Source organism: Mauremys reevesii, linkage group 5, assembly GCF_016161935.1.
Source record: "Mauremys reevesii isolate NIE-2019 linkage group 5, ASM1616193v1, whole genome shotgun sequence".
Classification (NCBI taxonomy): domain Eukaryota; kingdom Metazoa; phylum Chordata; order Testudines; family Geoemydidae; genus Mauremys; species Mauremys reevesii.
Genome location: NC_052627.1, coordinates 10,054,397 through 10,080,232, shown reverse-complemented (window position 1 = coordinate 10,080,232; position 25,836 = coordinate 10,054,397). Strand labels below are relative to the sequence as shown.

The window sequence follows — 25,836 nt, the reverse complement described above, 5'->3', positions numbered from 1 at the left end:
TCATCATTAATTAGACAAGGACGACCCTCCAGGTGCCACTGGGCAGGCTCCCATCACAAGGGCATAGGAGTGGCTTGGAATTCCTGGGTCAGCGAGTCCAGTCCCCTGCGCTCACAGGCAGCCCTGTCATGAATCCCCATCATAAACGTAGTCAGCTCCATCCTAAAGCTAGTGGGGTTGTTTGCCCCACTGCTCCTATGGGGAGGCTGTGCCAGGCCCTCGCTCCTCTGATGGACAGAAGCCTTCTGCTCACTGCCCAGCCTACATTGATTCATGGCCAGTTTATCCCCATTGGTCCTTGTGCCAACATTGTCCTTTACATTCACTAGCTCTTCTCCCTCCTGGGGGTTTACCCCTCTCTGCTGTATTTATACAGGTGCCCCTCAGCCTGCGTTTGGCAAGGCTGGACAAGCCAAGCTGTTTTCCTCTCCTCGGATTCTCCGTTCCCCTGCGCGGCCTCGTCAACTTGCTCTGTACCTGTTTTGGCGTGAATCCACCTCGCTCAGACTTGGGTGAGCATAATTGGACACACCCCTCCGGATGAGAGCTGACCAGTGCCTTGTTTTGAAAACAAAAACATTGAAGCTGAGATACTGTTTTGCTTCCACCTGCAGGGCTTCCAGGAGATCGGAGCCTGGTTGGAACACACGGGGTGCTGTGCACCTTGAGATGTCGTCTGGTGCCTAATTGGCCAAGTCCCTCCTCTCGGCAATAAAGGCAAAACATCGGGGAGTCCTGTGGCTATGGGCTATATCACCTGCTTAGGAGGCCAGCAAGCCTCTCCCAGCTAGCTCTAGAGGTGGCTGTGAAAGGTAAGGAACTTGTTTCCTTCTCATGTCTGGCAGGCGTGAGAAAAAGAAAGGGACCGTTCAACAAACCCATCTGACTCCCAAATGGGGACTGACTGACTCCCAGCAGTACTTGAAGCAGAGCATGTGCAGTGGGTATCTGGCATGAGAGGGGGTGGACGGGTTTGTGCTGAGCGCTTGCCTGGGTTGCAAACCCAAGGTAACCTTTCAGGAGACGAAGCCTTGGTGCATGTGGGTCAAGAAGCAGAAAGCAGCCTGCCAGCTGCTCTGCAAGGCTCTGATGCGAGTTCTGGAGGGGGCTGCAGCGTGGGGCAGGGAGATGCCACGTGAGTGTGGAGGAGAGAGCCCTTAAAGCGTTCAAAGATCAAACGTAGCATTCACAATTCTCTGGAGAAAGAGGTTCTCCTTGTGCCCACTGAGCTTGTTAACGTGTTCCCCTGTCTTCCTCACATCGCCCCACTTCTGTCTGGCTCCAGCCTTGTCTGCCTGAGGGGGTCACCCTGGGCTGCTCAGTCCTGGTGAGAGCTGGGCAGAAGGACTAGCCGTGCTGCTGGTGCCCATCTAGCTGAAAAAAATTGTTGTAACTTGAGAGATTTTGTGGGCAGAGCAGGCTCCCAAACCTTCATGTCACCCCATTCTGTATTAGGCAAATTGGAGCGTGCCAGTCAATTCCCAAAGGAGTTTCTTTGTGGAGGGGGAGGGGGAGGAAGTTGTAGATTCACTGGATCATTGCTCTCTCACCAGGTAATGGCATGTTTGCCTAGCTCAAAGTAAGCCACACCTCTGATTTTTGTGATACAGGGAACTTGTTTCCACACAGTATCAGTGAAATTTACTGGGGCAGAAAAAGAATGTTCTCACTATAAATCTTGGCAATTCATCCCTGGACGATCAAGGACAGAGCTTTTCTTTAAGCTCTGCCGGCAAGTTCAGATCTCCTGTGATTTCCGTGAATCATAATTGGAGGTTCCAAGCTACTTATTTACTTTTTTCAGTCTGTGCAGGAAGTCTTAGCTAAAATAGGTGGAGAGATGAGATTATAATTGCCATGGTGAGTCTGAGTTCCTGCTGCCTGCTCTGGGTGTGGAGAGATTTTTTTGGTGTTGGTGCGGCTGTACCTGGCCTGGGAAGGAGAATCCTGTCTTCGAAGCGTGTTGCCAGGAGTGCTGATGTGCCAGAGCCGCGGCCATGCTGCAGCAGATCCTGGCAGACATGTACATCGATCCTGAGCTGCTGGCAGAGCTCAGTGAGGAGCAGAAACAGATCCTCTTCCTCAAGATGAGGCAGGAGCAGGTCAGACGGTGGAAGGAGACAGAAGCTGCCACAGACAAGAACTCAGCGAAGAAAGTGACCCAGAGGAAAGGTAACTGGCTCCCCAGCACTGGGCTTGCTGCCTGGCAAATACAGCTGTGCCGGGTTACAAGCAACCTGCTGTTGGGTGAAAAGTGGTTACAGCTCAAGTTACAGCTCCCAGGGGGGTGCCAGGGTTACTGCAGGAAAAAATCTTTCTACGAGCAGGTGGCTAATGAACACAGCCAAGGCTAGGGAGTCAGGCGCTGCACTGTTATCCCTAACAGCCGGGCCCAGGTCCTAGCCGTCGCTCAGTAACCTTGGGCAAATCCCTTAATGTCTCTGCCTGTAACACGGGGCCCATAATGCTTCCCTTGTCTGCGTAGATGGAGCGCTTGGGAGCAGGGACCCCACACAACAGAGCCTCTTGTGCTACTGTAACAGAAATAATTAACTAGGTGCCGTGCTCTGTAGGCCGAACGCCCTTGGCTGAAGCAGTAGCGGGCGTCAGGCCGCGCGTAGCCTAATGGACTGTGTTACTTTTGACCCTCTTCTTCAGGAAGCCGGATGGTTGAAGGATTTTTGAGGCAGGTCAGCATGGGCTGGGTGATGGCTGCACTTCTAGCTCTGTATGGGGGGGTGGGGAGCATGTCTGTCACAGGAGAGGAGGACACCCAGTGTTCAAGAGGCTCCCTAGCCCAGGTGGCCTTGAGCTTTGCATTTGCAGCAGCCCTCCTTTAGAAATACCTCTCCCTGCCACTGCCTTCCCGCTCCCCAGAGGCCTCAGGGTCACGGGGGCAGGGAGCAGCTGAGACTGGTCAGAGCAGCTCTGTTTCCCCAGGCCGGACTCCCCAGTCAAGTGCTCTCCTGGAATTAGCAAGTAGGAGAAATGGGCTTTGAGGAGCCACAGGGAGCTCCTCAGAGTGGGCAGGGTTACAGAGAGCCCCAGAGAAGGGGACATGAATGGGGTGGGGGAGAATTTGATGAAGATGATTTGGAGGGGAGGAGTCCACGACCAGGGGGACATAATAATAAGCATCAACCCCAGCTCTTATCTAGCGCTTTCTATCCGTAGATCTCAAAGTGCTTTACAAGGGAGATCAGTGTCGCTATTCCCATGTCACAGATGGGGAAACTGAGGCACGGAGCGATGAAGTGACTCACCCAAGGTCATCCAGCGGCAAAGCTGGAAATATAATCCAGGTCCCCTGAGTTCCAGTCCAGTGCTCTATCCACTAGGCCACACTATCTTCTCTGTGGTCTGCTCCTGCACCCTGCATCTGGGATCACACCCTACTCCACAAATAGCCCCATTGACTACAGTCTATCTGCTTGTGTTGTAAGGCCCTACTTGTGGGGGAGGGGACCCGAATCTGACCCGGGCTATTGCTGCTCAAACTGAGAGTGGCTTTTTGAATATAGCTTGGCAAATCATGTCAAATTGCTAGCAGCTTCCTCCCCTGAACAACTGCCCTGCCCCCCTGCCAAGCAGTTAGCCCCCAGGTAATCAAGGGTTGGGGGTATCACATTCTGGGGTGCAATCCAGACTAGTGAGGAGTTGTCACCCCCTGCCCTGCAACCTTGGGTGCTGCAAATGCTTTGTTGCTATTGCTCCCAACCTGGGTGCCACACACACAGCCAGACAGCATGCAGGTCACACCCTGAGCGTCTGCGTATAGCCACAACCTGCCAGCCACACACCAGCCACAGTCCAGCTTCCAGCAGCCTTGCTTACCACCTGCAGGGTGACCCCAACACATTCCCAGTCCCCAGATTCCCCCCAAAATATGCATTGTCCTCTGTCCAGATGTTAGGGTCCATTGCCCCTGTAAGGGGTCAGTGTACACCAGTTTGGTACTTTAACTGGAGTCACCCAAACAGCTCAGTTTACACACAACACTGGATTCATTTTGATTAATGAATAAAACAAGTTTATTTAATTACAAGGCGATAGATTTTAAGTGAGTCTAAGGCGTTACAGTCATAAATGGTTCCTAGAGGAAATAAAGATAAACCACTTTCTAGTAACTAAACCAGCTAGACTTGGTTCAAGGTGAAACCCTTCTCACATTTCCCAGCAACAGGGCTGACTAAATTCCCAGGTACCTTTGTCGTCTTAGGTGAAAGAGGAAGTGAGAGGGAGAGACAGAGAGAATACCTTGGGAGCGGGGGTTGTCCCTTTTTTATAGTCCAGTCACCCTTTAATTATGTATAAAGAAAAAAACACTTCAAAGATGGGTCCTTAGTAACAGAAACTAGAAGCAGTTACATCAAAAGGAAGAAATGGAAATATTTTCCTGTTCAGAATAACACATTTTAGATTACCCCTTGCCATTATAAACCTGAGCCTGACATCAGAGAGAGAGAGGTTTTCATTATCCCAGGCCTGTGTGAAGGTCACTGAACTTGGGATAATATCCAAATGTATTTCTGTAAAGTCTCCAGTGTTAATCACTATTTGAAATGAACGCACATCATGCTTTATTATTAGATCGTGCATTTTCATATTCTGTACACGCAGGGTTTGAACAAGGCTCAGAGAGGGGAGTACAGGGATTTATATGCCACAAATGCCACAGCCCTCTGCAGAATTGGGAGTGTGAGCAATGGGCAGGAAAGGAGCTCTGGAGAGGAAGGGACCCACAGAGCAGAAAGCCTTATAGGCACTGAACAGCCAACAGGTGCACCAATCTAGCAGAGGCCCTGAGGGTGAACTGTCGTTCTGTAGCAAGCTCTATCTTCTCTGGGAAACAAATTAAGATTCACCCTTTCTCACAATGCAAGAACCACAGAGGGGATTTTTCTGGATTCTGGAGTTTAATGTTTTCTCCAGTCACCCTTTGAAATGGATTTTCCTGAGGGTCACTGCTAGATAAAATTCCTTCCCGCTGTGAGGGTGGAGATATGGGTCTTGTGGTGAAGGCGGTTCCGTGTTGTTTGTTCAAATGCAAATCGATCTGTTCCTGGCTCCCCACTTCGCTGCCACTTGACAGGTGATTGCCAGTTAACGTTGATGACAGCTGGCTAGAGGCACCAGCTTGTCCTTTGTCTTTGAGAAACTAGTTTACCCCCTCCTCATCAGCAGGGGCGGCTCTACAAATTTGGCCGCCCCAAGCAATCATGCCCGGGAGGCGCCCCCGCAGCTGCGGACGGTTCGCTGGTCCGGCGGCTCCGGTTGAGCTGCCGCAGTCATGCCTGCGGGAGGTCCAGCCAAGCCGCGGGACCAGCGAACCGTCCGCAGTCATGCCTGCGGCAGGTCCAGTCGTCCCGGGGCTCCGGTGGACCTCCCGCAGGCATGACTGCGGCAGGTCCACCGGCCCAGCCTGCCGCCCCCCTGGGAAAGGGCCGCCCCAGGCGGGTGCTTGCCCCGCTGGGCTCTAGAGCCGCCCCTGCTCATCAGTCCCGATTTCAGCAAATGTTCCTAACTTTCCATGGACTGTTGCTACACACATTTCACCCTGTTGTTGATCAGGGAGCGATTTGTACAAAATACGCCTGGAGAGGTGTCATTTGAAAACTAAGATTATGACTGGAGTGTGTAAATACAGGGGTGTGTTCAGTCACAGGGGCACGAGCATAGAATCTCAGGGTTGGAAGGGACCTCAGGAGGTATCTAGTCCAACCCCCTGCTCAAAGCAGGACCAATCCCCAGATTTTTACCCCAGTTCCCCAAATGGCCCCCTCAAGGATTGAACTCTCAACCCTGGGTTTAGCAGGCCAATGCTCAAACCACTGAGCTATCCCTCCCCCCGGTGCCCTGAGTGTTTGTCTTGCAGTACATGGGAAGTCGGTGAAGTGGAAGCTCGGCACGGACAGTGAAGTCTGGGTCTGGGTCATGGGCGAGCACGCGTCGGATAAGCCTTACGATGTGATCTGTGAGGAAATCCAGGCACGGAGGGCTCAGCAGGAAGCAGGGGAAGCCAGGTAAGGCAGCACTCGGCCCCGGCCCCAGGAGCCGGTTGGACAGGTTTGCAGTTACTCAGGTGGTGGCTAAGGCGGAAGGTGCTCTTTAATAGCTGATAATCAGCGCAGGCTAAAAGGGAGAGCTGGAATAGAGCAAAGTTCTGTGTGTTTCTCCCCTGTGGGGATTTCTACAGCCCCCTTCCACCCACACTACGTCCAGAGAGAGGCACTGGGTCTTGGGTGCGTGTGTCTGTTAGGGATTTGGGCCTAGATCCTCACAGGTAACTAGGCCCTAAGTCCCCCTGATTTATACCTGGGAACATCTGTGCCAATGTATCTAGGAAGATCTGGGCTTGGGCCCTAAAACTGGGCACCGGAGTCGCCACGTGCCTGGGCGCGAGCACATGGCCTACAGGGAGTCAGCTGTGTGGCTTCTTGCCTCGGGGGCAGGGAGCGGTGTGTGGGCGAAGCACTGTTTGGGAAGGGTGTGGCCCTCCCGTCCATGCTGGAAAGCCCTCAGTGGGTGCCCCAGTGGTCTGGGTGCATTTGCTCTTGTTTGAAAATAAAGCCAACCCTGGGGAACACGCCTTGGACTGTAGTGTCCCGGGGAGCTTCATTCGGCCTTCCTGGCTGGTGAGTTTGCTGGCTGGCTCACGAGCCCCAACGAGCTGCTTCCTGAGAATCCCTTTGGCAGGCTGCTGCCTCCGCTACCAGCTGCCCGTGGCTGTGCCTTCCTCCCCGTGGGCATAGAACCGTAGAGTATTCGGGTTGGAAGGGGCCTCAGGAGGTCGTCATGCGGCCAGGCTGCCTCCTGGGCAAGCCCTTTGAAGGTGCCGGCCTCGGCCCTCAGCTCCCAGGCAGGGCAGCAGGGTGTCTCCCTGAGGAGATGGGGCCTGAGCCAAGGCTCTGAGGCTGCCAAGTGATCTTCGGTCGGGTCTGGCCCCTTGGTGGGGGCATGGGGAGCTTGGTTGCTAACATTGTATGCAAATCATGAGAGTGGATTTGCCTACTAACGAATGATTTGCAGATGACCTTGACCATCAGTTTAGATAACGGGGGGATTGAGCGCTGGGGAAAGGCGCCGGTTCGTTTGTTTTACCTGCTCTGACACGGCAGTCGGGGGAGGGGGTTCCATGGGCACCTGCATTGTTCCAGGCCATCTGCAGATGGCAGAGGATGCAGACTAGAGATTACATGGGGGCTCCAGATGCCCCCTGATTCCCAGCCTCCAGCGTGCAGGAGCCCCTCTTAGCCCTGCTGCCACATGCACATTGACCTGGGACTCTAACCCGGGGCGGGCAAACTTTTTGGCCTGAGGGCTGCATCGGGTTTCATAAATTGTATGGAGGGCTGGTTAGGGGAGGAGGTTGTGGCCCAGCCCCCACCTCCTATCTGCCCCCCCCACGGACTCTTCCCCCATCCAACCCCCCCTGTTCCCTGACAGCCCCCCTGGGACCCCTGCCCCATCCAACCACCCCTTCTTGCTGTCCCCTGACCGCTCCCGGACCTCCGCCGCCCCATCCAGCCGCTCCTCTCATTCCTGACAGCCCCCCTGGGACCCCTGCCCCATCCACACCCCCCCGCTCCCTGTCCCCTGACCGCTCCCAGACCTCCACCGCCCCATCCAACCACCCCTTCTTCCTGTCCCCTGACTGCCCCTGGAACCCCTGACTGCCCCCTGCTGCCCCATCCAACCCCCCCTCCTTCCTGACTGCCCCCCGGTACCCCTGTCCCCGTTCAACCCCGTTTTCCCTCTGACCAGCATCCACGCCCCCGCCTTCTGCCCACCACCCTGAACTCCCCTGTCCTCTATCCAACCCCTGCTCCCTGCTCCCTGCTTCCTTACCACGCGGCCTGCACCGGTGGCTGGGGCTGGGCCATGCCACCGCCACCACGCAGCATAGAGACCGGGTCAGGCCAGGCTCTGCAGCTGCGCTGCCCCAGGAGCTCACAGCCCTGCTGCCCGGAGGATTGCGCCAGCAGCGGAGTGAGCGAGCTGAGGCTGCGGGAGAGGGGGGACAGCAAGGGAGGGGCCGGGGTAGCATCCCGGGCCAGGAGCTCAGGGGCCGGGCAGGAGGGTCCCGTGGTCCGGATATGGCCCGTGGGCCATAGTTTGCCCACCCCTGCTCTAACCCCAACCCTGTGCTGGTGCTCCTGAAAATACGGCCTTTGAACAGTATCTATTTACAGTGCTATGGGATGGTCCCGTGAGAGCTCAGGTTGGCAGCATCCCGCTCATCACCGCAGCTGATATTCGGGAGTGATTTCTATGCCAACAGGTATCTGCCTGCATGTGGGTGCACAATTAACTGCAGTGAGTGATTACTTTAATTGTCTCAGCACCAGGAGCATGGACATAGTGCTCGTCTCTGGGAGCTGCTGCTGGGCTGCAGAATTGCTTCATTGCCATGTAATTTCCTTTCAGTAGTTTGGAAGGCCATTTTTGCCAGGGCGAGGAGGAGGTTGACCCGAAGGCGGAAGGCTGAAGACTATTGATTCTAATCCAAAATTCCTGCTTGATGTCTTCACAGAGGAAGTCAAACATTCCTTGAACCGGCTGTACCATGGTCCCTGCATTCTCAGCCAGAAGCCCTGGGTGAGGGAGATGCCAAAAGGAAGGAGGAAGAAACTGGAGAGAGGGAGAAGGAAGATGTGATAACAGCTGCTAAAAAGGAGAGAAGCTGGGATCATGCTCAGGTACTAGTTTTCTGTTCTCCTAACACTGCTCAGAAGTGCATAACTTCGGGGGGCGGGGGCGGTTGCAAAGACTCTGTGCTGAATGGGGCCAGTGTTTGATAAATTGAAACATGAATTGGAAAAAGCCATTTGATTTTTAAAGGCTCCTTTTGTCTATGTTTTGGAGAAGCCATGCAACTCAGGAGAGCAACCTTCTTGAGAGGAAGGATAGTCTTGTGGCTGAAGTACTAGCACGGGACTTGGGGGATCAGGGCTCTGTTCTGAGCCATACCACCCTCTCTCTCTGTAGTAATGAGCAAGTCACTTTGTTTTTCTGTGCCTCAGTCTCCCTTCTGTAAAATGGGGATTATAATGCTTCCTTTCTTATCCTTTGTCTGTCTGTCTGTCTAGACTGTGAGCTCTTTGGGGCAGGGACTGTCTCTCAGTTCAGCTCTGTGCGTGTGCACTGCCTGGCACAATGGAGCACAATCTCTCGGTCTGGGACTTCTGAACAGGCTGCTGAGCTAAATATCTATTATCCACACATGTCACTGGCATGCTTAAAGCCTGAGCCAAAAGCCGTTCAAGTTACTGGAAAGACTTCCATTGAGTCCAGTGGAGTTTGGGTTAGGTCCTTAGTGGTTACTGTTGTGTAGAATTGCAAGTATGTGTCTAAAACCACATGCGGCTCTGTCATCAGTGTAGAAAAGCAAGGTAACTCGCTTAAGGCTTGATTTTGGCCACATCGAGCCTGAGTCGACAGCAAGGCATCCATGAGGTGACCTCAGTGTTGCCAGCTCTCATGGGTTTTATTGCAAGTCTTCCAACGTGTGGTGGTTTTCTTAGTCTCAACTGTGGAGTCATGGGATTAGGTGAGAAGCTCAGCTTTATTCTCTCACTGAAGGAGATTTCTGTTTCTCATGAGAGGAGCTTAAAACATGATCACTAAAAGCTCAAAAACCAGAAGGGAAAGAATCCCCCCCCCCCCAATTTTTTTAAATCTTGTGATTTGTAAGACACTCTCATGGTTTGTCAAACCCTTCAGTGTTTTCTGAACGCCTGAGACTGTCAGTCCTGAGATAAAACACAGGCCAAGATGTGGGATGGTCATTGTGCTGTCTAAGGCTTGCCCTTTTTTTTACATCTCCATTGTTCTAATAACTGACATGAGAACGATTTTTCACCTGGGAAAGGTGCATGACTTCCATTTCCATGTCTCTGTCTGAGCAGAGCAGGGAGAGACGCCTGGGTTAATATTTAAGGGGGAATAATGGTTCTGAGGAAGGGGATGCCAAGGAAGTCCCACAGTGGCGTTCCGGAAGAGCATTATCGCCCATGCCGACAGAGGTGGCTCTGACCTCCACATTCAGTTCTGTGCGAGAGGGTTCAGAGATAAGCCCGGCTGTGTTTGTCTCAAAGTACAAGAAACCATGATAACGCGGCTCAATAACCGGGATTCTGGCTGCTGGCAAACTCTCTCAGCAAGCAGAGACAACGGTTTCCAATTATTGATCCATAGTACTGACATGGTGCCTGTCACCACAGGATCTGAGCACCTCGCACTCTTCAACACCCTAATCCTCCTAGTAGCTCGTGCGGTAGGGCACTGCTGTTATCCCCATTGCATGGCTGGGGGGCTGAGGCACAGAGGGCCTAAGTGAATTGCCCAAGCTCACACAGGGAGTCGGTGGCAAAGCAGACACTTGAATCTGGGTCTCCCGAGTCCTAACCCCGAGACCTTCCTTCCTCTCCATTCAGCCACTGCCTTTAGGAGGGCCAGGCCTTGATTATGGAGACTAGTGCAGGAGAGTTGTATTCAGAGGGGAGGGCTCTGGAATGCAGAAGGGGGTTCATTCACATACGTGCAGCGCTCTTTCAGGCTACAGGGGTCCCTGCCTCCTTATCTCTCTAAGTCAGAGGTCAGGGGTGTCCAAGGCTCTAGTTGTGAGGTCCTCAGACCCCCCCCCCCACACACACACATGGTGTAGGGACTAAGGGTCGCCCCAGTCTCAGTGAAATGCAGTAGAAGGGAAGGCTGGTCTTGGGGCTCAGGCACTGGAATGGGGCTCATGAGAGCTGTGGCCTGGTCCCATCTTTGCCAAACAGTCCGTGTGTGTCCCAGGGCGAGTCACCTAATCTGCCTGTCTCAATTCCTCATCGGGGATGCTGGTTCTGTCTGTCAGCCACCCTTTGCCTCTCTCGTTTCTCTACGCTGTAAACTCAGCAGCGCAGGGACTGTCTCTCACTTCGTGCAGCGCCTAGCACAGTCAGACCTCGGTCTTGAGTGGGGACCAATCCCATGTGAGGATGAACTGCGGGGTCTGGAATAAACGACGGGTGTGAGATTCCCAAGGGGGGAGCAGTGCATCCAGGGACCCGCCGTGAGATGGGCATTAAAAGGGCTGCCACATTCTTACTATCTGGAGATATTAAAAAGTGTGATTTTAAACGAAACCTCCAGCATGATGTTTCAACATGGGGGCCAGAGCTGGGCCGATGTGTATACGGCCCGTGGAGGAATGGGAAGAGCTCCAATGCTAACGCTGGGGTTGTTTGCCATTGAACGTCTAGGCTGTTCCCACTAATGGCAGAGACGTGCAGCAGATGTTGGCCGATTCCAAGGCTCAGACGAGGAAGTACGACTTTCAGCAGGTAAGCAGTGAGCCCGCGTGCGTTTCACACGCCCAGGCAGGGGGCTAGAGTCTGCTCTGCAGCCCTTCGAGCAAGCAGAGCTGGCCAGGGACGTTCACCCAGCCTAGGTGGCTCCTCAGGACCCACAGCCGGCATAATAGCTCCCGGGGTGGTTACATCTCTTAAAAGCTAGGTAGCAAGAACCATTGTCCCACCCCAGACAGGCATAATGTCTCTGGGCTCCACTATGCAGGGCACCGCCTCCATGGGTGCTCCGGAAAAATGATAGTGCATGCTCAGCACCCACCAGCCACAGCTGTTCCCCGCCCCGCTCATCACCTCCCAACAGTCAATAGGGGGCGGAACCACTACCAACCAGCTGTCTGGCGGCTCAGGGAGGGGTTTGGGGGAAGTGGGTGGGCGGGGGTCTCGGGCAGGGGGGTGGAAAGAGGCAGAGTGAAGATGGGGCCTTGGGGGAAGGGGCGGAGTGGGGGCCAGGCATTGGGGCAAGCGGGGGTTGAGCACCCTTGAAGAAAAGGAAAAGACAGCGTCTGTGCCCACCATGATTGAAACCTCGTGCCCCATCCTGCAGCAGTGAGTTCCACTGACTGCTTCTACGCTGCATCAGAATGCCTTTTATCCTCAAACTGCCGGCCTCACGCTGCAGCGAGCAGCCCAGGTTTCGGGCTAGCAAAGGAGGGGCCGGCCCTTTTTCAGCACACCCGTCGTCTCAGCAGAGTCCCCGCTAATTCTCCTCTCCAAGCGAAATAACCCCACTTTTGCAGTATTACAGTTTTGCCAGACAGTCGCGCTCTAAAGTAGCTCCTGCCTTTCTCTGGCCCCCTCCTATCTCCGCTCTCTCTCAGGAGTTAAAGTAACCAAGACTGGGACTCAGGACGGTAGCAGGGGACGCACTGTTGTCCAACAGGCCATTGCAGCATGTTCACGCTTCATAGATTTCCTGTGTGCTGCTATGCCCAGGGCAGATACAGCCAAAGAGCTTTTCCAGGCTGACTCCAAACTCTCTCTCCTCCACAAGCAGCTCTGAACCTGTTGCAGGAGGATCTTAAAGCAAAGCTGGCAATGGCAAAGGGGCTCCATGTGTCACGGGGTGTGAGTGAAACAAGAATCAATAGGATATTGTAAGGTCTCAGTGAGCCCCGGAATGGGGCCTTGCAGGTCTTTGGCAGCTGTTCTGGTCTGTGTGGGGGAGTGGGCTGGTCCTGAGGCAGCTGAGGATAAAACAGCCCCCTCCACTCCCTCCCGGAGCGCTCCTTGGCCACAGCTCAGGATGTGGCCTTTAGAGTTATTTAATGTCACATCCTACCTCTGGAGCTCCTCCTGCCCTGGCCTGATGATCTGCGTAGCCTGTGCCCACGAATGGACCCCAGAAGCCCTGGGCTCCCAGGTAGCGGGGAGGAGGTCGGTCGGTGTGTTGGGGAACCCCACTTATTTCACAGGAGACCCTAAAGAAACGAATCCCTGGAGTCCAGAGACTGCTCAAGGCAGTCAGCAGAAACCAAGCCGAGCACCAGGCAGTACACACATTGTCTCCTAACAGGGGAAGGAATTAGCAAGGAGGAGGCCAGGAGGGATGAGAGCATCTGCGGAGAGTGCACTGCACACCAACACCGACCGGAAGGAGGCCCAGGAGTCAGGGCAGAAATCGGACAAGGACGATCCCGAGTGGCAGGAATCCTGTAAGAGATGCTGGTGTCTCCCCTTCCTTTAGCTGGTCTGATTCTTCTGTGGAATCGGAGCTGGTCACTTGGCTGATGTACGGGGGCCTCTCTTGATTCATGCAGCGTCACTAGATAGCTAATCTGGCCCAGTGTCACCCGGCTCTGTGGCATGAAGACTACAGCTGGTTAGGAAAGGGGGGTTTTGTCCCATGGGAACTATGGATGTTTTGAAATTAGGTTCCATTCAGAATTGAAGCAGAAGGTCACACTCAAAAAATTTCATGGAACAAAAAATTCTGAGAAGTTTTGGCTGGGAAGGTGCTTGGATACTTTCAGCCCTGCAGTGTGTCCGGGGGGCTGGCTCTGTAGGGCTGAGCTGCCCCCGCTGTCTAGGACTGTGGGTCCATATTGATTCCTGAACTCTGCTAGTGCTCGGGGCAGGTGGCTCCTGCTGTGCCTTGCGAGGGGGCATTGCCCTACGGTTAGTGGTTGAGGGCCAGAAGCTGCAGTGTCCCTGGGTGTCCAGGAGAGGGTGATGGTGTATTACAAATATGTCTCACTTCAAGCTAGGATTAAGTTAGGCCATACCAAGGCAACTAAGTAACTGGCCTGATTGTCAAAGTACTGAGCAGCTAGCAGCTCCCAACTGGCTGTGTCATATTTGTGAAAATCAGGTGCTACTTAGGTGATTAAATACCCCCAGGTAGTGCCTGCACTGACCCTCACCCATCCCCGGTAGCACACCCATTGGCATCAGTCCTATGCCGGGGCATTTTATGCCAGCCTTATGCCACCATCCCCGGCTTGGCGCTTTTCACCCTACTTCCACCAGCTCTGGAGTCAGCGCTACACAGCAGTGCTCTGCTACCAAGGGCATCGTCGCCCTGGAAACTAGTCAGTTTCAAAAGTAGTTTGAGAGCCTACAACAGCCCTTAAATCCCCTGCTCTCTGTGTGTGTGTGTGTGTGTGTGTGTGTGTGTGTGTGTGTGTGTGTGTGTGTGTGTGTGAGAGAGAGAGAGAGAGAGAGAGAGAGAGAGAGAGAGAGAGACTATACAGCAGTGGTGCACAAACTTTTCCTGTCATTCCCTCCCTTACCAGTAATGAAATCTGGCTGCACCCCCCGCCCATTGCTGCACAGCCAAGGTGTCCTCAGGAGAGAACCGGGGATGGGGGAGGAGCTGGGTCTAGAGGTGGCCTCAGGGCACGATCTAGCCCATATGAAATAGGCAACTCCTTAGCTTCAGCCAGCCTGGGGGAGTGTAGAGGGGCAGTGGGTTTCAACGCCTCCCTTCTGTTCCAGTGAGGAAATCCAAAGCCGCTGACGAGCGGAGACGCTCCATTGCCAAGCAGGCCAGGGACGACTACAAAAGGCTGTCGCTGCAAGGGATCCGCAAAGGGAAGGTAGCCGAAGTGTCCAAGAATTTTGGGAGCCAGGAGCAGAGCTTGCCCCCCCGGCCTTCCCTTCCACCCAAGCCTAAAACCCTAAACTCTGGGGGAGCCAATGGGAGGCCTCACAGGTAAGAACTGCCCCCGGTGATGAAAGTGGCCGGGATCTTTCTGTTGTGGGACGGGGAGGGGAGGGGAGTCCCTAGGCCTTAGAGATTAGTAACCTTCATACACTACCATGACACCTTTCATCAGACACGAGCTGTCTACGCTGCGGGCGCTTCCAAGGCAAGGTGCTCTGGACGGGACAGATCTATTCCTTATTCGCGAAGATAATGATTAACCAGGACTTCATCTCTTTGAAGTATTTAATTAAGGATACAAATCCGTGTCAGCTGGGGTAAACCCCGTGGTTCCAGCAGCCCCTCTCAGGACAGTGAATGCTTTGGGCTCCCCTGGCAATATTCCCCCTGAAGTGACTCCAGCGTAGTCCCTCAGATTCCACAGGCAGCCCCAGATTTTGGGGCTGCACAACACGTTGGGCCAGATCCACAGCAAGTTCTGTAAAAGGCAGCCCCGGGAACTGAAAGGATCTTTGCCTTCCCTGGAGCTCGGCCGATGGGTGCATGGTGCCCTCTGGCTGCCTTCACTAATTGGTACCAAAATGCCACAGGATTCTGGGACCCACAGCCACTGAGAACCATCGGTCTGGGTTCTTTTTTGTTCTGAGTTCCCAGCCACCCAGCCCTGCATTTCTTCTCACTTGAAATGCGCAGCCTCCCCCAGCATTGCCGACGGCTCTGCTGGGACCTCGTCTGCTCCCTCCACGTGCCATTTGGCGGGAAATACTGCCCCCTGCCCCTCTCCCGCCCTGTCAGCTCGCCTCTGGGGAGAGCTGGGTTAGCAGCTGCCATCTCGAATAGGGGTTTTTTGGGGGGCTTCACAGAAGGGTGCGTGTTCTCCCGACAGTGTCAGGTCTCCCAGCCATTTTTATTTACCGTCTCCCAGCTAATGTGCGACTGAAGTGTGCACTGCCCAGGGCCACTGCTGGAACCTACCTGGAAACTGCAGCTGGTGCAGAATTTGGCCGGTCGTTTGTTATGGGAGCATGTGACCCCAGGGGCTCCTGGATCTGCACTGGCAGAATTGGTTTGAACCTTTCAGGCCTTATATGGCCTGGGACCATCTCCTCTGAGAGATCCCCCTTGCAGCTGAGATCTGCTGGGGCCCCACAAGACAGGAACAGCTGGCAGAGTGCCCCCCTGGGTTTGGGAACTTGTCCTCCCCTTAGGCCTGGTCTACACTAAGGGCGGGGGTCGAACTAAGGTACGCAAGTTCAGCTACGCGAATAGCGTAGCTGAACTCAAACTACCTTAGTTCGAAGTACTCACCCATCCAGACGCCGCGGGATCGAAGTCCGCGGCTCCCCCGTCGACTCCGCCACCGCCGTTCATGGTGGTGGAGTTCCGGAGTCGACGGGAGCGCATTCAGAGTTCGATATATCGCGTCTAGATGAGACACAATATATCGAACTCCGAGAAGTCGAACGCTAGCCGCCGACCCGGACGGTAAGTATAGACGTACCCTTAGTTTGAAATAGTCCCAATCACTGACCTGCCAGCCATGCTGCAAGAGCCCCATGCTCTCCCGGCTGTGCAATGGCTCTAGGGGCGGATCTCGTATGTTTTGCTGCTGGCTGCTGTGGGCATGTTGATTAACAATTGAGATTGAGTGATACATAGAGCCAGCCAACAATTATCCTCGGCTTTTTTTCTCCGTGGAAAGTGGCTTTGTGATGAAGTGGAAATCTTCACACCTTTTCTCTCTATTTTTGTCAATTTTTAGTTTGATTAAAAAAAATGAAGTTCTTTGGGGTTTGGCAAAAAATCCAGGGAATTTCAAAGAGAAATTCTGGCCAGCTTGTGTGTTCAGCAGAATTTTCCCCAGGGGAGAGGGAATAAATCCTCTCCTAGCCGGCTCTAGCTGCAGGTCCGTGTCCCAGCTGGATATTTAAGAATTCTCCATGAGCTCCTAGAGCCGGGCAGAAGTGCCCCTTTCAATGGATGTGGGTAGCTCCAATAATACAATGATTTCAAATGACCCCCCGGCGTATTAGGCTCGCTTTAATCCATCTAACCAAAGAGCATCCACGCCCCAAGATCTAAGCAGCTGCTCTTTGGCAAAGCTAACTTAGGTCCTCAGGCCTAGACTCTCAAAGGTATTTAGGTGTCTAACTGCAATTGGTTTTGATGGGAGTTAGTTGCCTACATACTTTTGCTGTGATGAGCCGTGATGAAGAACCTGTAGAGAACAGAACTTGGATTCTGGGTTGTGACCTCACTGGACAAACCACGAGTCTCTTGGAACCGCAGGAATCCGGGCGTGCAGAGGACCATCTCCACTTCCACCCAGGAGAGCATCATCAGGTGGTTTAAAGAAGAGCAGTTTCCTCTTCGGGCTGGTTATGAGAAATCCACGGACAGGATAGCACCCTGGTTCCACGGTGAGTGCCACAGCTTCCCAGCCCCTCTCCTGCCCTTAGGAAAGCCATCCCAGGTAGTCCATTCTCGGTCTGAGAAACGGCTCCAGACAGCATGTGCCCCAACAGCGCAACGGTAACCCACGCTGAGCACATACAAACTGCATCTCACACATCATAGTGCGTGTCCCTCTGCCAAATCTTCGCTGCCAGACTCATGGATAGCACCTTTCCCTTCACCCGTGCCCTTCATGACCAGCCTCCCACTAGTGGAAAATCTTCAGCTGGAGCCTCAACTTCACTTGAAATCTGTGGCGCAGCTACATGTTTAAAGCCATGTGCTAAGTGCCTTGCTGGATCAGGGCCTAAAAGATCATTTGTCATGTGGTGCGGACACTTGGGCTGCAAGCTCTTTGGGGTAGGGACTGCCTGCTAGTTCTGTGTTTGTGCAGCACCTAGCGCACTGGTGCGCTGGTCCATGACTGGGGCACTTAGGCCCTACCTAAATAATAGACACCACGTAAAGAGAGTGTCAAGGCACAAGAGGCATGCCGGGTAGAGCGATGACCCAGGGCGGGTAGGAACAAATTTGACCAACCTCTTCCACTCCATTAAAGACAGTGACTGTAGAGTGCTTTGCTAAGAGTCCCTGTCAGCAAGCAGATCTAGCCAGGAAGGCAGCATGGTACAGTGCAGAGGGTGCAGGCCTGGCACTCAGGAGCCCTGCTGGGGGGGCCTTGGCCAAGTCACTTCCCCTCTCTGCCCCTCTAATCGGGCAGACGGGGCTCATCAGCCATGGCAGACAAGCCATGTGGGAGAAGGAAAATGATTTCAAACCAAAAGCGTCAGGCCTGGCCAGCTGTTTTGTAAATGTTGTGCCAATCACACAGGCTCCGTGGGTCTCCAGTGGGCCCCGCCCCAATGCGACAAAGCCAAGGAAGAAGACAGAAAAGGAGGCGCGTTTCCCACCCCACCAGGAGGGCATTCCCAGTTAGTCCATTCTTCTGGATGGAAACTTGTGCCCAAATGGCAAATGTAATTCACAGCTTGATACTTCTGGCCTAAAAGACCTTCCACATTCTGTACACGAGGTGCTGCTTTCTAAGCTAAGCCTCAGCAGGGCGCTTGGCAGGTGGCAGTGCCATCAAGAGTAGGGAGCTAGCGAGGGACTCAGCAGACTGGGTTCTGTTCCTCTGTCACTGACCTGGGGAAATGACGTCTCCCCTCTTTGCCTCCGTCTCCTACCAGTAAAATGGGGTCAACTCCGTCAACTACTTTGAGATCTGCAGCTGAAAAGAGCCAAGGGTTGTATTTATTGTACCACTAAGGGAACACGGGAGCCCTAGCACGTGTCCTGGCTTAAGGAGGTGGGTGGGGGTGGCCATGGAGAAGCTGATCCAACAATTCTAGACCAAGCAAAAGCAACAAACGGTAACAATGTTCATATCATTGGGTCCCTTTAGTGCGCACTTCAGTGAGGAGTGTTTGCTTGGTAGAGCATATCTGCAATCATGTAATATTAATGCACGTTGCACCTACGGGTACGTTTACACTGCAGTCGGGCAGCCCTACCTGCACTAGCTATAATCTAGGTAGTGTGGCTAAAAATAGTAGTGACGGGGGGAACCCTGGCGCCCTGCTCGTGGCCTGCAGTGCTGTGACATCACTGCTTTGAGTCATGCTAACTGGATTGAAAGTAGCGGCCTGCCCGGGCAGCAGTCACACCTCTCACTGCAGTACAGACATCTCCTGAGTCACTAGATCCCACGCGTCGTGCACTCACCGCACATGGGCGCGAGCGGAGTTGTTCTCTGGGCTGATGTGCCAGCCAGCGCTAACAGGACCAACTAATGTGCAATGAAAGACTCTGCAGGTGCAACAAGAATGTTATGCAATTGAGCTCCGTACACAACAGAATAGGTGCGAGCAGCTCTCCTAGCCGTGTGCTCAGTCTCTTTCGTTGGCTCGGCCTGTCAGAGCGTTTCCGGGAGAGGCGTAAGCAGTTAAAAGAAAGTATAAACGGTAGGTAAGGGCTTGGCTACACTTGCAGATGTGCAGCGCTGGGAGTTACAGCTGTCTTCGTACAGCTGTGTAGGGAAAGCGCTGGTGTGTGGCCACACTCACAGCTACCAGTGCTGCAGTGTGGCCATATTTGCAGCATTTGCAGCGCTGTTGGGAGTGATGCATTATGGGCAGCTATCCCAGCGTTCAAGTGGCAGCAACGTGCTTTTCAAAAGAAGGGGGTGGGGTGGAGTGTGACAGGGAGTGGGGGAGAGAGAGAGAGTGGATTTTTGGAGCCGACACTGTATCAGCTCCCTGCCTTGCAAAATCTGAAAATTTCCCCGACCCCTTACTCTTAACTGCAAACAGCCTGCAGACCAGATAAGCAGCTGCTCCAACGGGACTCCCTTTCTCCGCCCCGCTGTTTCTCTCATCAAGCAAACACTCATCCCCCTGCCTGCCTCATTCACAGCAAGGTAGTGGGTTTATCTCATTTGATTGTTCAGTCAGTTACAGATTGATCACAGCAAACAGGAGCTGTGTTTGTTTTTCAGATAAGCAGCTCCCGGAGCCCCGAGTTCACAACAAAACAAAGAGAGGCATCATAACAAAACAAAGGGAGTAATTTAGTTAAAAGCATTCTGGGATATCTCCTAATACCCTGGAGGCCAATAACAGCGCTGGTGTGTGGCCCCACTTTACGAGCAGCACTGCAGCACCAGCACTGCAATCGTTATACCCCAAGCAGACCAGGTGTACAGCCAGTGCTGCAGCCAGGGAGTTGCAGTGCTGGATGTGCCCTGCAGGTGTGGACAGTTACTAATTGCAGCGCTGGAAAGCCTCCACCAGCGCTGCAACTCTCAAGTGTAGCCATACCCTAAGCGTGGGCTTCTGTAATTCCAATGTCTTTCAGTATGTGCAGACTTTAACAGCAGCCTCATCTAGCTAGCTAAGGTCAGGGCCGGCTTTAAGCTGATTCCCCGGAATCGGGCCCCGCGCCTAAGAGGGCTCTGCCCTTTAGGCGTCTTTTTAATTTTTTTTACTCACCTGGTGGCGGGGAGGGGGTCTGCTCCCGGTCTGTGGCGGGTGGGGGGCAGAGTCCACTCCGGGGCTTCGGTGGTGGTGGGGGTGCCTTCGGTGCTGCGGAAGACCCGGAGCAGACCCCCTGCCGCTGAAGTCCCGCCGAAGCCCCAACCGCCGCTGGGTGTTCGAATCAGGCCCTGCTGTTCATAAAGCTGGCCCTGGCTAAGGTACTTATCTGCCTCCCTTCTTATCCCCCTTACCTGGCCATGCCAGCTGGACTGCCGCGCACCTCCTGCTAGCCCAGCCGTGTGAGCTGGGCCGCGATCTGGCCTGGAGCAAAGTGGTTAGGTTGTGAAATGCTTCTGAGACATACAGCATGATGTAAATGCTACGGATTAGTTTAAAGGGTTAAAACAGAATCCGTCTTAGCATTGTTACATTCAGCCCTCTGCTGCCCCCAAACTGCTTCTCCCCTGTAAGCTCTTTGGTTTGCTTTTGGCAGGTATCGTAACCCTCAGGCAAGCAGAGGAGCTCCTGAGCAAATCAGTGCCCGGGAGCTTTCTGATCCGGGTCAGTGAGAAAATCAAAGGCTACGCACTCTCCCTTCTGTCCCTGGAGGGCTGCAAGCACTTTCTAATAGATGCCTCCAGCAACTCCTACAGCTTCCTGGGAGTGGACCAGTTGCAGCATTCGACACTGGCCGACCTTGTCAACTACCACAAGGTGAGCCCCTCTCAATGCTTGCAGTGACAATTCATCTTTGTCATTGGCCTAAAGCTCTTTGGGGCGGAGGCCGTCCCTTTGGTTGTACAGCACCCAGCACAGGCTACCTTAATGCAAATGAAAGCCACCTGCAGGCAGAGGCAAGTTTATCAGCAAACCAGCTTTTCTGGTCACCTTGGTACATGATTTGGGACTGTCCCTACATTTTCCCTTCCATGAACCAAGTGTGTGCTGGGAACTGTTGGGTTACAGAGCAATAAATCAGCTTCCGTTTGATAAAAGCGAGGCACCGCATGCAGCAAAGGTAGCACAGAGCAGCGTGGAGTGAAACGGGCCGGGCCTCTCTTCAGTATAGCTTCCCGTTGCTTTGGATTCAGGAGTCAGCATTTCTCATGTGCCGAGCGCCACCCGAGGGCCTCAGTTAGTGGAGATAATGAAGGTCATTTGTGGTGAGCAGAGGGCCAGTTGGAAGGAGTGTGTGTTTGGGGTGGGGGATGCCTAGGTGCAGCATCCAGGTCAGCAGCACATCAGTCCCAGCGTGAAGGTGAATAGGTGGCACTTATTCGGCCACTGGCCTTGGGCTGCCCCTCTGCACAGGACTGGATTTCACCAGCTGAGCGCTTCTAAAACATTCGGCTGCTCTGAGAAGGGGTTTCCTGGGGCTCTGCAGTCCAGTTTTTGGCTTGCGATAATCAGACAAGACAGCCAACTTGTAAAGCCATTCGTTCTCCTGGTGTTCAGAGCAAGAATGGAAGCAGATCTTGTCTCCACGGGACTCCCACGTCGCCGGAGTCACTTGGTGAGGGTGCAGCTCCTACTGACAGCGCCAACTCACTGACTGTATTAAAACTTGTTTTCAAGCCCATTTCAGTGAGAAATAATGTGTTGGTGTTCAGGGAAGCTCACCACTGGGCCGAGAGCTGGCACAAAACCAATGTGCTTGTTCCACCTACATTCTCAGAACAGGGCACTTACATGCTGCCTAGGCCTCATCCGGTCCCTCTCCCTGGGGTGAATTTCACCCCACATTAAATGAGCTGTGCATGAAACTCCCTTAAATACCACCACCCTTCTCAAAAGGACGCTCCTGCTAGCGAAGCCAGCACTGGTAGCAAAGAGAAACCTTGGTGTCTTTGGATTCTCCCCCGCCCCAGCACGGTGCTTTAACAGATGAGAATCCATTTGCTGCTACTGGCTCATGAGAGCAGAGCAAGACAGAGGAGCAGCAGCAGCAAGTGGGGGCGTGTGAAGGGAAGGGGGGGGCAGAGTAGTTGGGTTAATTGGCTCACTTTTGTGTCTCCTTGGTAAGCCAGGGGAGGTAGATCATGGCTGGCTTGGTGCCTTGCGGTGCCTGTGGGACAGCAGAGGGAGAAGACAGTCCCCCCCCCAGAGTGGTGACCGGCCCTGGCGGGAGGCTGCTGCTGCCCAGAAAGAGGCAGAGCCAAGTGGTAAAGCTCCTCTCAATCTGAGGGGGTTGGATGTTGTCATTTGAAGTGTGAGGTGAGGCCCGCTCAAGGCAATACAGGCCCAGACCCAAAGCCTGCAGAAATCGGTGGGATCCTTGCACTGACTCTGGCAGGCTTTGAACTGAGCCCGAACCATATCAATGAAAGATGATTGGCCTAAGTCACAATTGTGCTGGCTCAGAGGCTATGGAAAGACGTCTCTTGCCCCTAACAGGCTGTCAGTCAGTGCAACTGTGTTAATTTCAGACTGTGGCGTTTAACCAATGTCCTTTGGCCAACAGGAGGAGCCCATCACTTCTTTGGGGAAGGAGCTGCTGCTTTACCCATGTGGCCAACAGGGCCCGGAACCTGACTACCTTGATCTCTTTGAGTGAAAGCCTCCGTTCCCACCTTGTGACACACGCCCGTGCCTTCCCCTGAACGAACAGATGAACGGTTGTCCGAGAGACAGACCCCATAATGCCCAGCCAGCACCGATCAAGTGAAATCCTCTGCACAAGTGTCCATATCTGAAAATGTTTAGCACCAAAGCAGCGAAACGGCAATTAGTGCTGGGCGCTGCTCTCTGTTAGCAGCAGCAGCTGCAGCATTCAGCAGCCTAGCAAGCCAGGAAGGAGCGCTAGCAGCTTCAGCCTTATTGTTGTAGGGTTAGCTCAGGAACAAAGCTGTCGAAGGAAGATACTGCCATGTGTTAGTTTGTGTAAATGACTCTGGGCTGTCTCTGATTAAGCTACATTTTGCCCTCAACTACTGCAGCATAAATTGCCATTAAAGGGATGTTGTGGGATGTTTGCCGGAGGTGCAGTGAAATTAGTATTTTAAAGTCTGTTCAAAGGGGGTGAAGCCACATCAAGGAGGGGACCTGGCCCCTCGTGGTAAGGTGCATAATTGCAGCTCAATCCTGCAAGAGGCTGAGTCCTCTGGAGTCAGTGGGAGTAGAGGTCGGTCAATGTGCTGCAGCATCGGGCCCACCATAAAATCCACCCCATGAATAGGGGCCAGCACAAGACCTGTGCAGCGCATGAACCCACATAGTCCCTTAATATAGGGCTTCAGTGGGGCTTACTCGGTGACTAAGCTTTGTGCTGGCCCCTCTGCACGGGGGGAGGGGGAATGATGCCCTTTGGAGATGGAAGGAAACGGCAAGTTCGTTAAATAAAGAAACCAAGTGGGAATCTGGCTGAGAAGTTTTAACCCTTGCACACAGAGCCTGGGCTATTTTACATCCAGCCTCCTGGGCAGCCTTTTACTGTTAATCGTCAGTATTACTCAACTCCAGTGTGGACATGAACAATGAGAGATGCCTGCCAATAAAGTACCCAGTCTCTTTACCCTAATGTAACTGTTTATTGAAGTCCTGCAAATCACAGAAGGCACATTTCCGAGCTAACTGCTCATGCTGAATGTAGCTGGGCCTTCTACTTTTTCTTTGACATAACAGCTGAGCTTGTAGTATTTGTCCTGAGAGCTGCAGTATGAAATATCAAGGCATAGACTTGAGAAGATGCTAAAATGTGTCTTAGCATCAGTACCAGGATTGGTGGTGCATATTATGAAAATCAGATAAATTATCTCCCTCCCCTCCACTAATGACAACTTGCAAGCTCTGCAGTCTTCAAAATTGTGAACAAAAAATCAGTCCAGTTTCAGTTTAAATTACCAGTTAATTTCTCTTCTTCCATGTGGCTTGGGGTTGTTCCGCACAACTTAAGAAAGCCATCAACACAAAGTCCTTCAGGTCATTTTGAAAAGAGTATCCGGCACCTTACTTCTATTCTGTCTCCTATGCAATGTGGTGGATTTGCCATCACTTGAAGTCTTCAAATCAAGGGAAGATGTGATTCTAAAAATAATGCGTTGTAGCCCAGCAACAAGAGATGGGCTTGAAGCAGGAAGGACTGGGTGAAGTTTTTATGCCCTGTGCTAAGCAGGAGGGCAAATTAGATGATCACCATGGGCATTTCTGGTCTTAAAATGTATATGCTGCATAACCACTTGCCACACGGTAGAGGCGAGCCTGCCTTCCACCTCTATCCCACTCAACACACTTAGGATTACGTTTCATTTTTTACAGAGGAGATTGGTCGAAGCAGTACAAGTGTTTAAGAGACTGTTGCTCTCTACCAATCCTCAGCAGTTACTGACGCACTCCAGGCTCTACATGATCCCGAATCATAAACACACTTACAGCTTATGGAGAGCCCACAGTTCATACTCATCAAGTGAAAAATGACCTGCCTGATCCTGCAGTGCGGGCAGAGAGCCGCTCTGAAACCTGCCAACATGCACCAGCAAAAACTGCCCTCTCGGAAAACTTAATAAAAAAAAAAGTCATACATGGCCACTGACTCAACCACCCGCTTTCACCAACCTGCCAGTTACTTCAGTGCAGGACGTGTCTTTGAGCCAAATCAAGCACAACACCTTGACATTTGTGAGTCCACAGGATTTGAAAATATCTCACTGCTTGAAGCCAACATTCCAGCACAGAGCGCGTAGCTGGCTGACTGTGGAGCCGGTCAAGAATTGCGGAACAAGGATGTTTTCCAGTTCTGGAGCAGCATGGTGGCCAGATTCCCAGCTCTGGCAGCAGCCGCCCTGCGATGCTTAGCAGTACCAGGCTACGGCATGGGCGATGACCCCTCCTCCTCATCTTGTAAAAATGTGCTTGGGGACAACAGCCGCCGCGTCTGGGAATAACTTGTCAGACCAAAATGGCAACACTTTGCAAAAGAGATTTGGACAAAAATAACTGATTTTTAGTATATAGCTTTTCATTAATATGCAGCTCTAAAGGCAACACAGTCTACTTTGACAGGGCAAAGAAAACAAGTGCATTAATGTTGTGTGTAAATGTTACGCTGTCAGACTTTGTTAAAGTGTCACATTGTTTGTTGCTGTCACCATACCCTGATTTTGTACATTTTTGCCATGGATGTTCTGTGAATTTTGCCTAATTTTACTGTGACAAAATCGTCTCCATAACCACGGGCTTCCTGTGGAAGGTGCGAGCCTGGATCTAGTACAGGGGCGCCGCCTCCTTGCGGCACCCTCAGGATGAGTGTGGCAGCTGCTCCAGGTGTTTGAGGTGGTGGTTCCCCTCAGAGCCTTTTGCCCCTCTGCAGAGCCCAAGGATGTGCAGGGAGGCCAGGCAGCTCCAGCCCTCTTCTTGCTTTGGCGGTTTGTGTTCTCTCAGTAGCGCACCCAGGTGAAGGTGAAAGGGTCAGGCACTCAGCTCCCCAGGATCAGGAGCAGGCGTTCCCAGTAGGAGGAAGGGCACAGCTCGCATTGTACAGTTAGTGTGGATACTCTCTGTCACAGGCGCCAACTTTCCTTGGTGCCGCTGGGTGCTCGCACCCTTCCTCCGCCCGACCCCTCTTGGATCCCTCCCCAAATCCCCACCTGAGCGCACTGTGTTCCTCCTCCCCCCCTTCGCCGGGTGAAACAGTTGTTCTGCGGTGCAAGCGCTGGGAGGGAGCGGGAGAAGCAGGACTCAGCAGCATGCTCAAGGGAGGAGCTGGAGGTGAGCTGGCGGGGCGGGGAGCTGCTTTTCCCCGTGGCGCCGATGCTTTCTGTATTGTCTCTCACTGGAGCTTGTTCTGAGAGGCCGGTTTTATGTCCTATGCTGGAGGAGTGTAATTAACAAGGATCCTGCTCTCTCTTCCCCCTGCCACACCCTGCTCCTGTCCTTGCCTTGTCTAACTTCTACGGAGGTGCAAGCTGCAATTTCCAGGTGCTGCAATCAATCACAACACCCAGAGAACAGC

At 53.2% G+C, this 25,836-nt stretch overlaps 1 protein-coding gene across 1 annotated transcript; it reads left to right on the top strand.

The window, feature by feature from the left end:
* The first annotated feature begins 1,619 nt into the window (after positions 1–1,619).
* Positions 1,620–25,072, top strand: SH2D4A (SH2 domain containing 4A). The gene is made up of 9 exons (XM_039542433.1): positions 1,620–2,172; positions 5,876–6,023; positions 8,534–8,699; positions 11,250–11,330; positions 12,871–13,009; positions 14,292–14,508; positions 16,750–16,880; positions 20,383–20,603; positions 22,351–25,072. Exons 1-9 carry the CDS (start codon positions 1,998–2,000, stop codon positions 22,441–22,443), a joined length of 1,371 nt encoding a protein of 456 aa, XP_039398367.1. The 5' UTR covers positions 1,620–1,997; the 3' UTR covers positions 22,444–25,072.
* Positions 25,073–25,836: the final 764 nt, after the last annotated feature.

Excerpts from the sequence above, each read along its gene's own strand:
- SH2D4A (XM_039542433.1), top strand. The coding sequence starts at position 1,998 with ATGCTGCAGCAGATCCTGGCAGACATGTACATCGATCCTGAGCTGCTG. Across the intron at positions 6,024-8,533 it reads CAGGAAGCAGGGGAAGCCAG|AGGAAGTCAAACATTCCTTG; the intron begins GTAAGGCAGCAC and ends ATGTCTTCACAG. Across the intron at positions 11,331-12,870 it reads GGAAGTACGACTTTCAGCAG|GGGAAGGAATTAGCAAGGAG; the intron begins GTAAGCAGTGAG and ends GTCTCCTAACAG.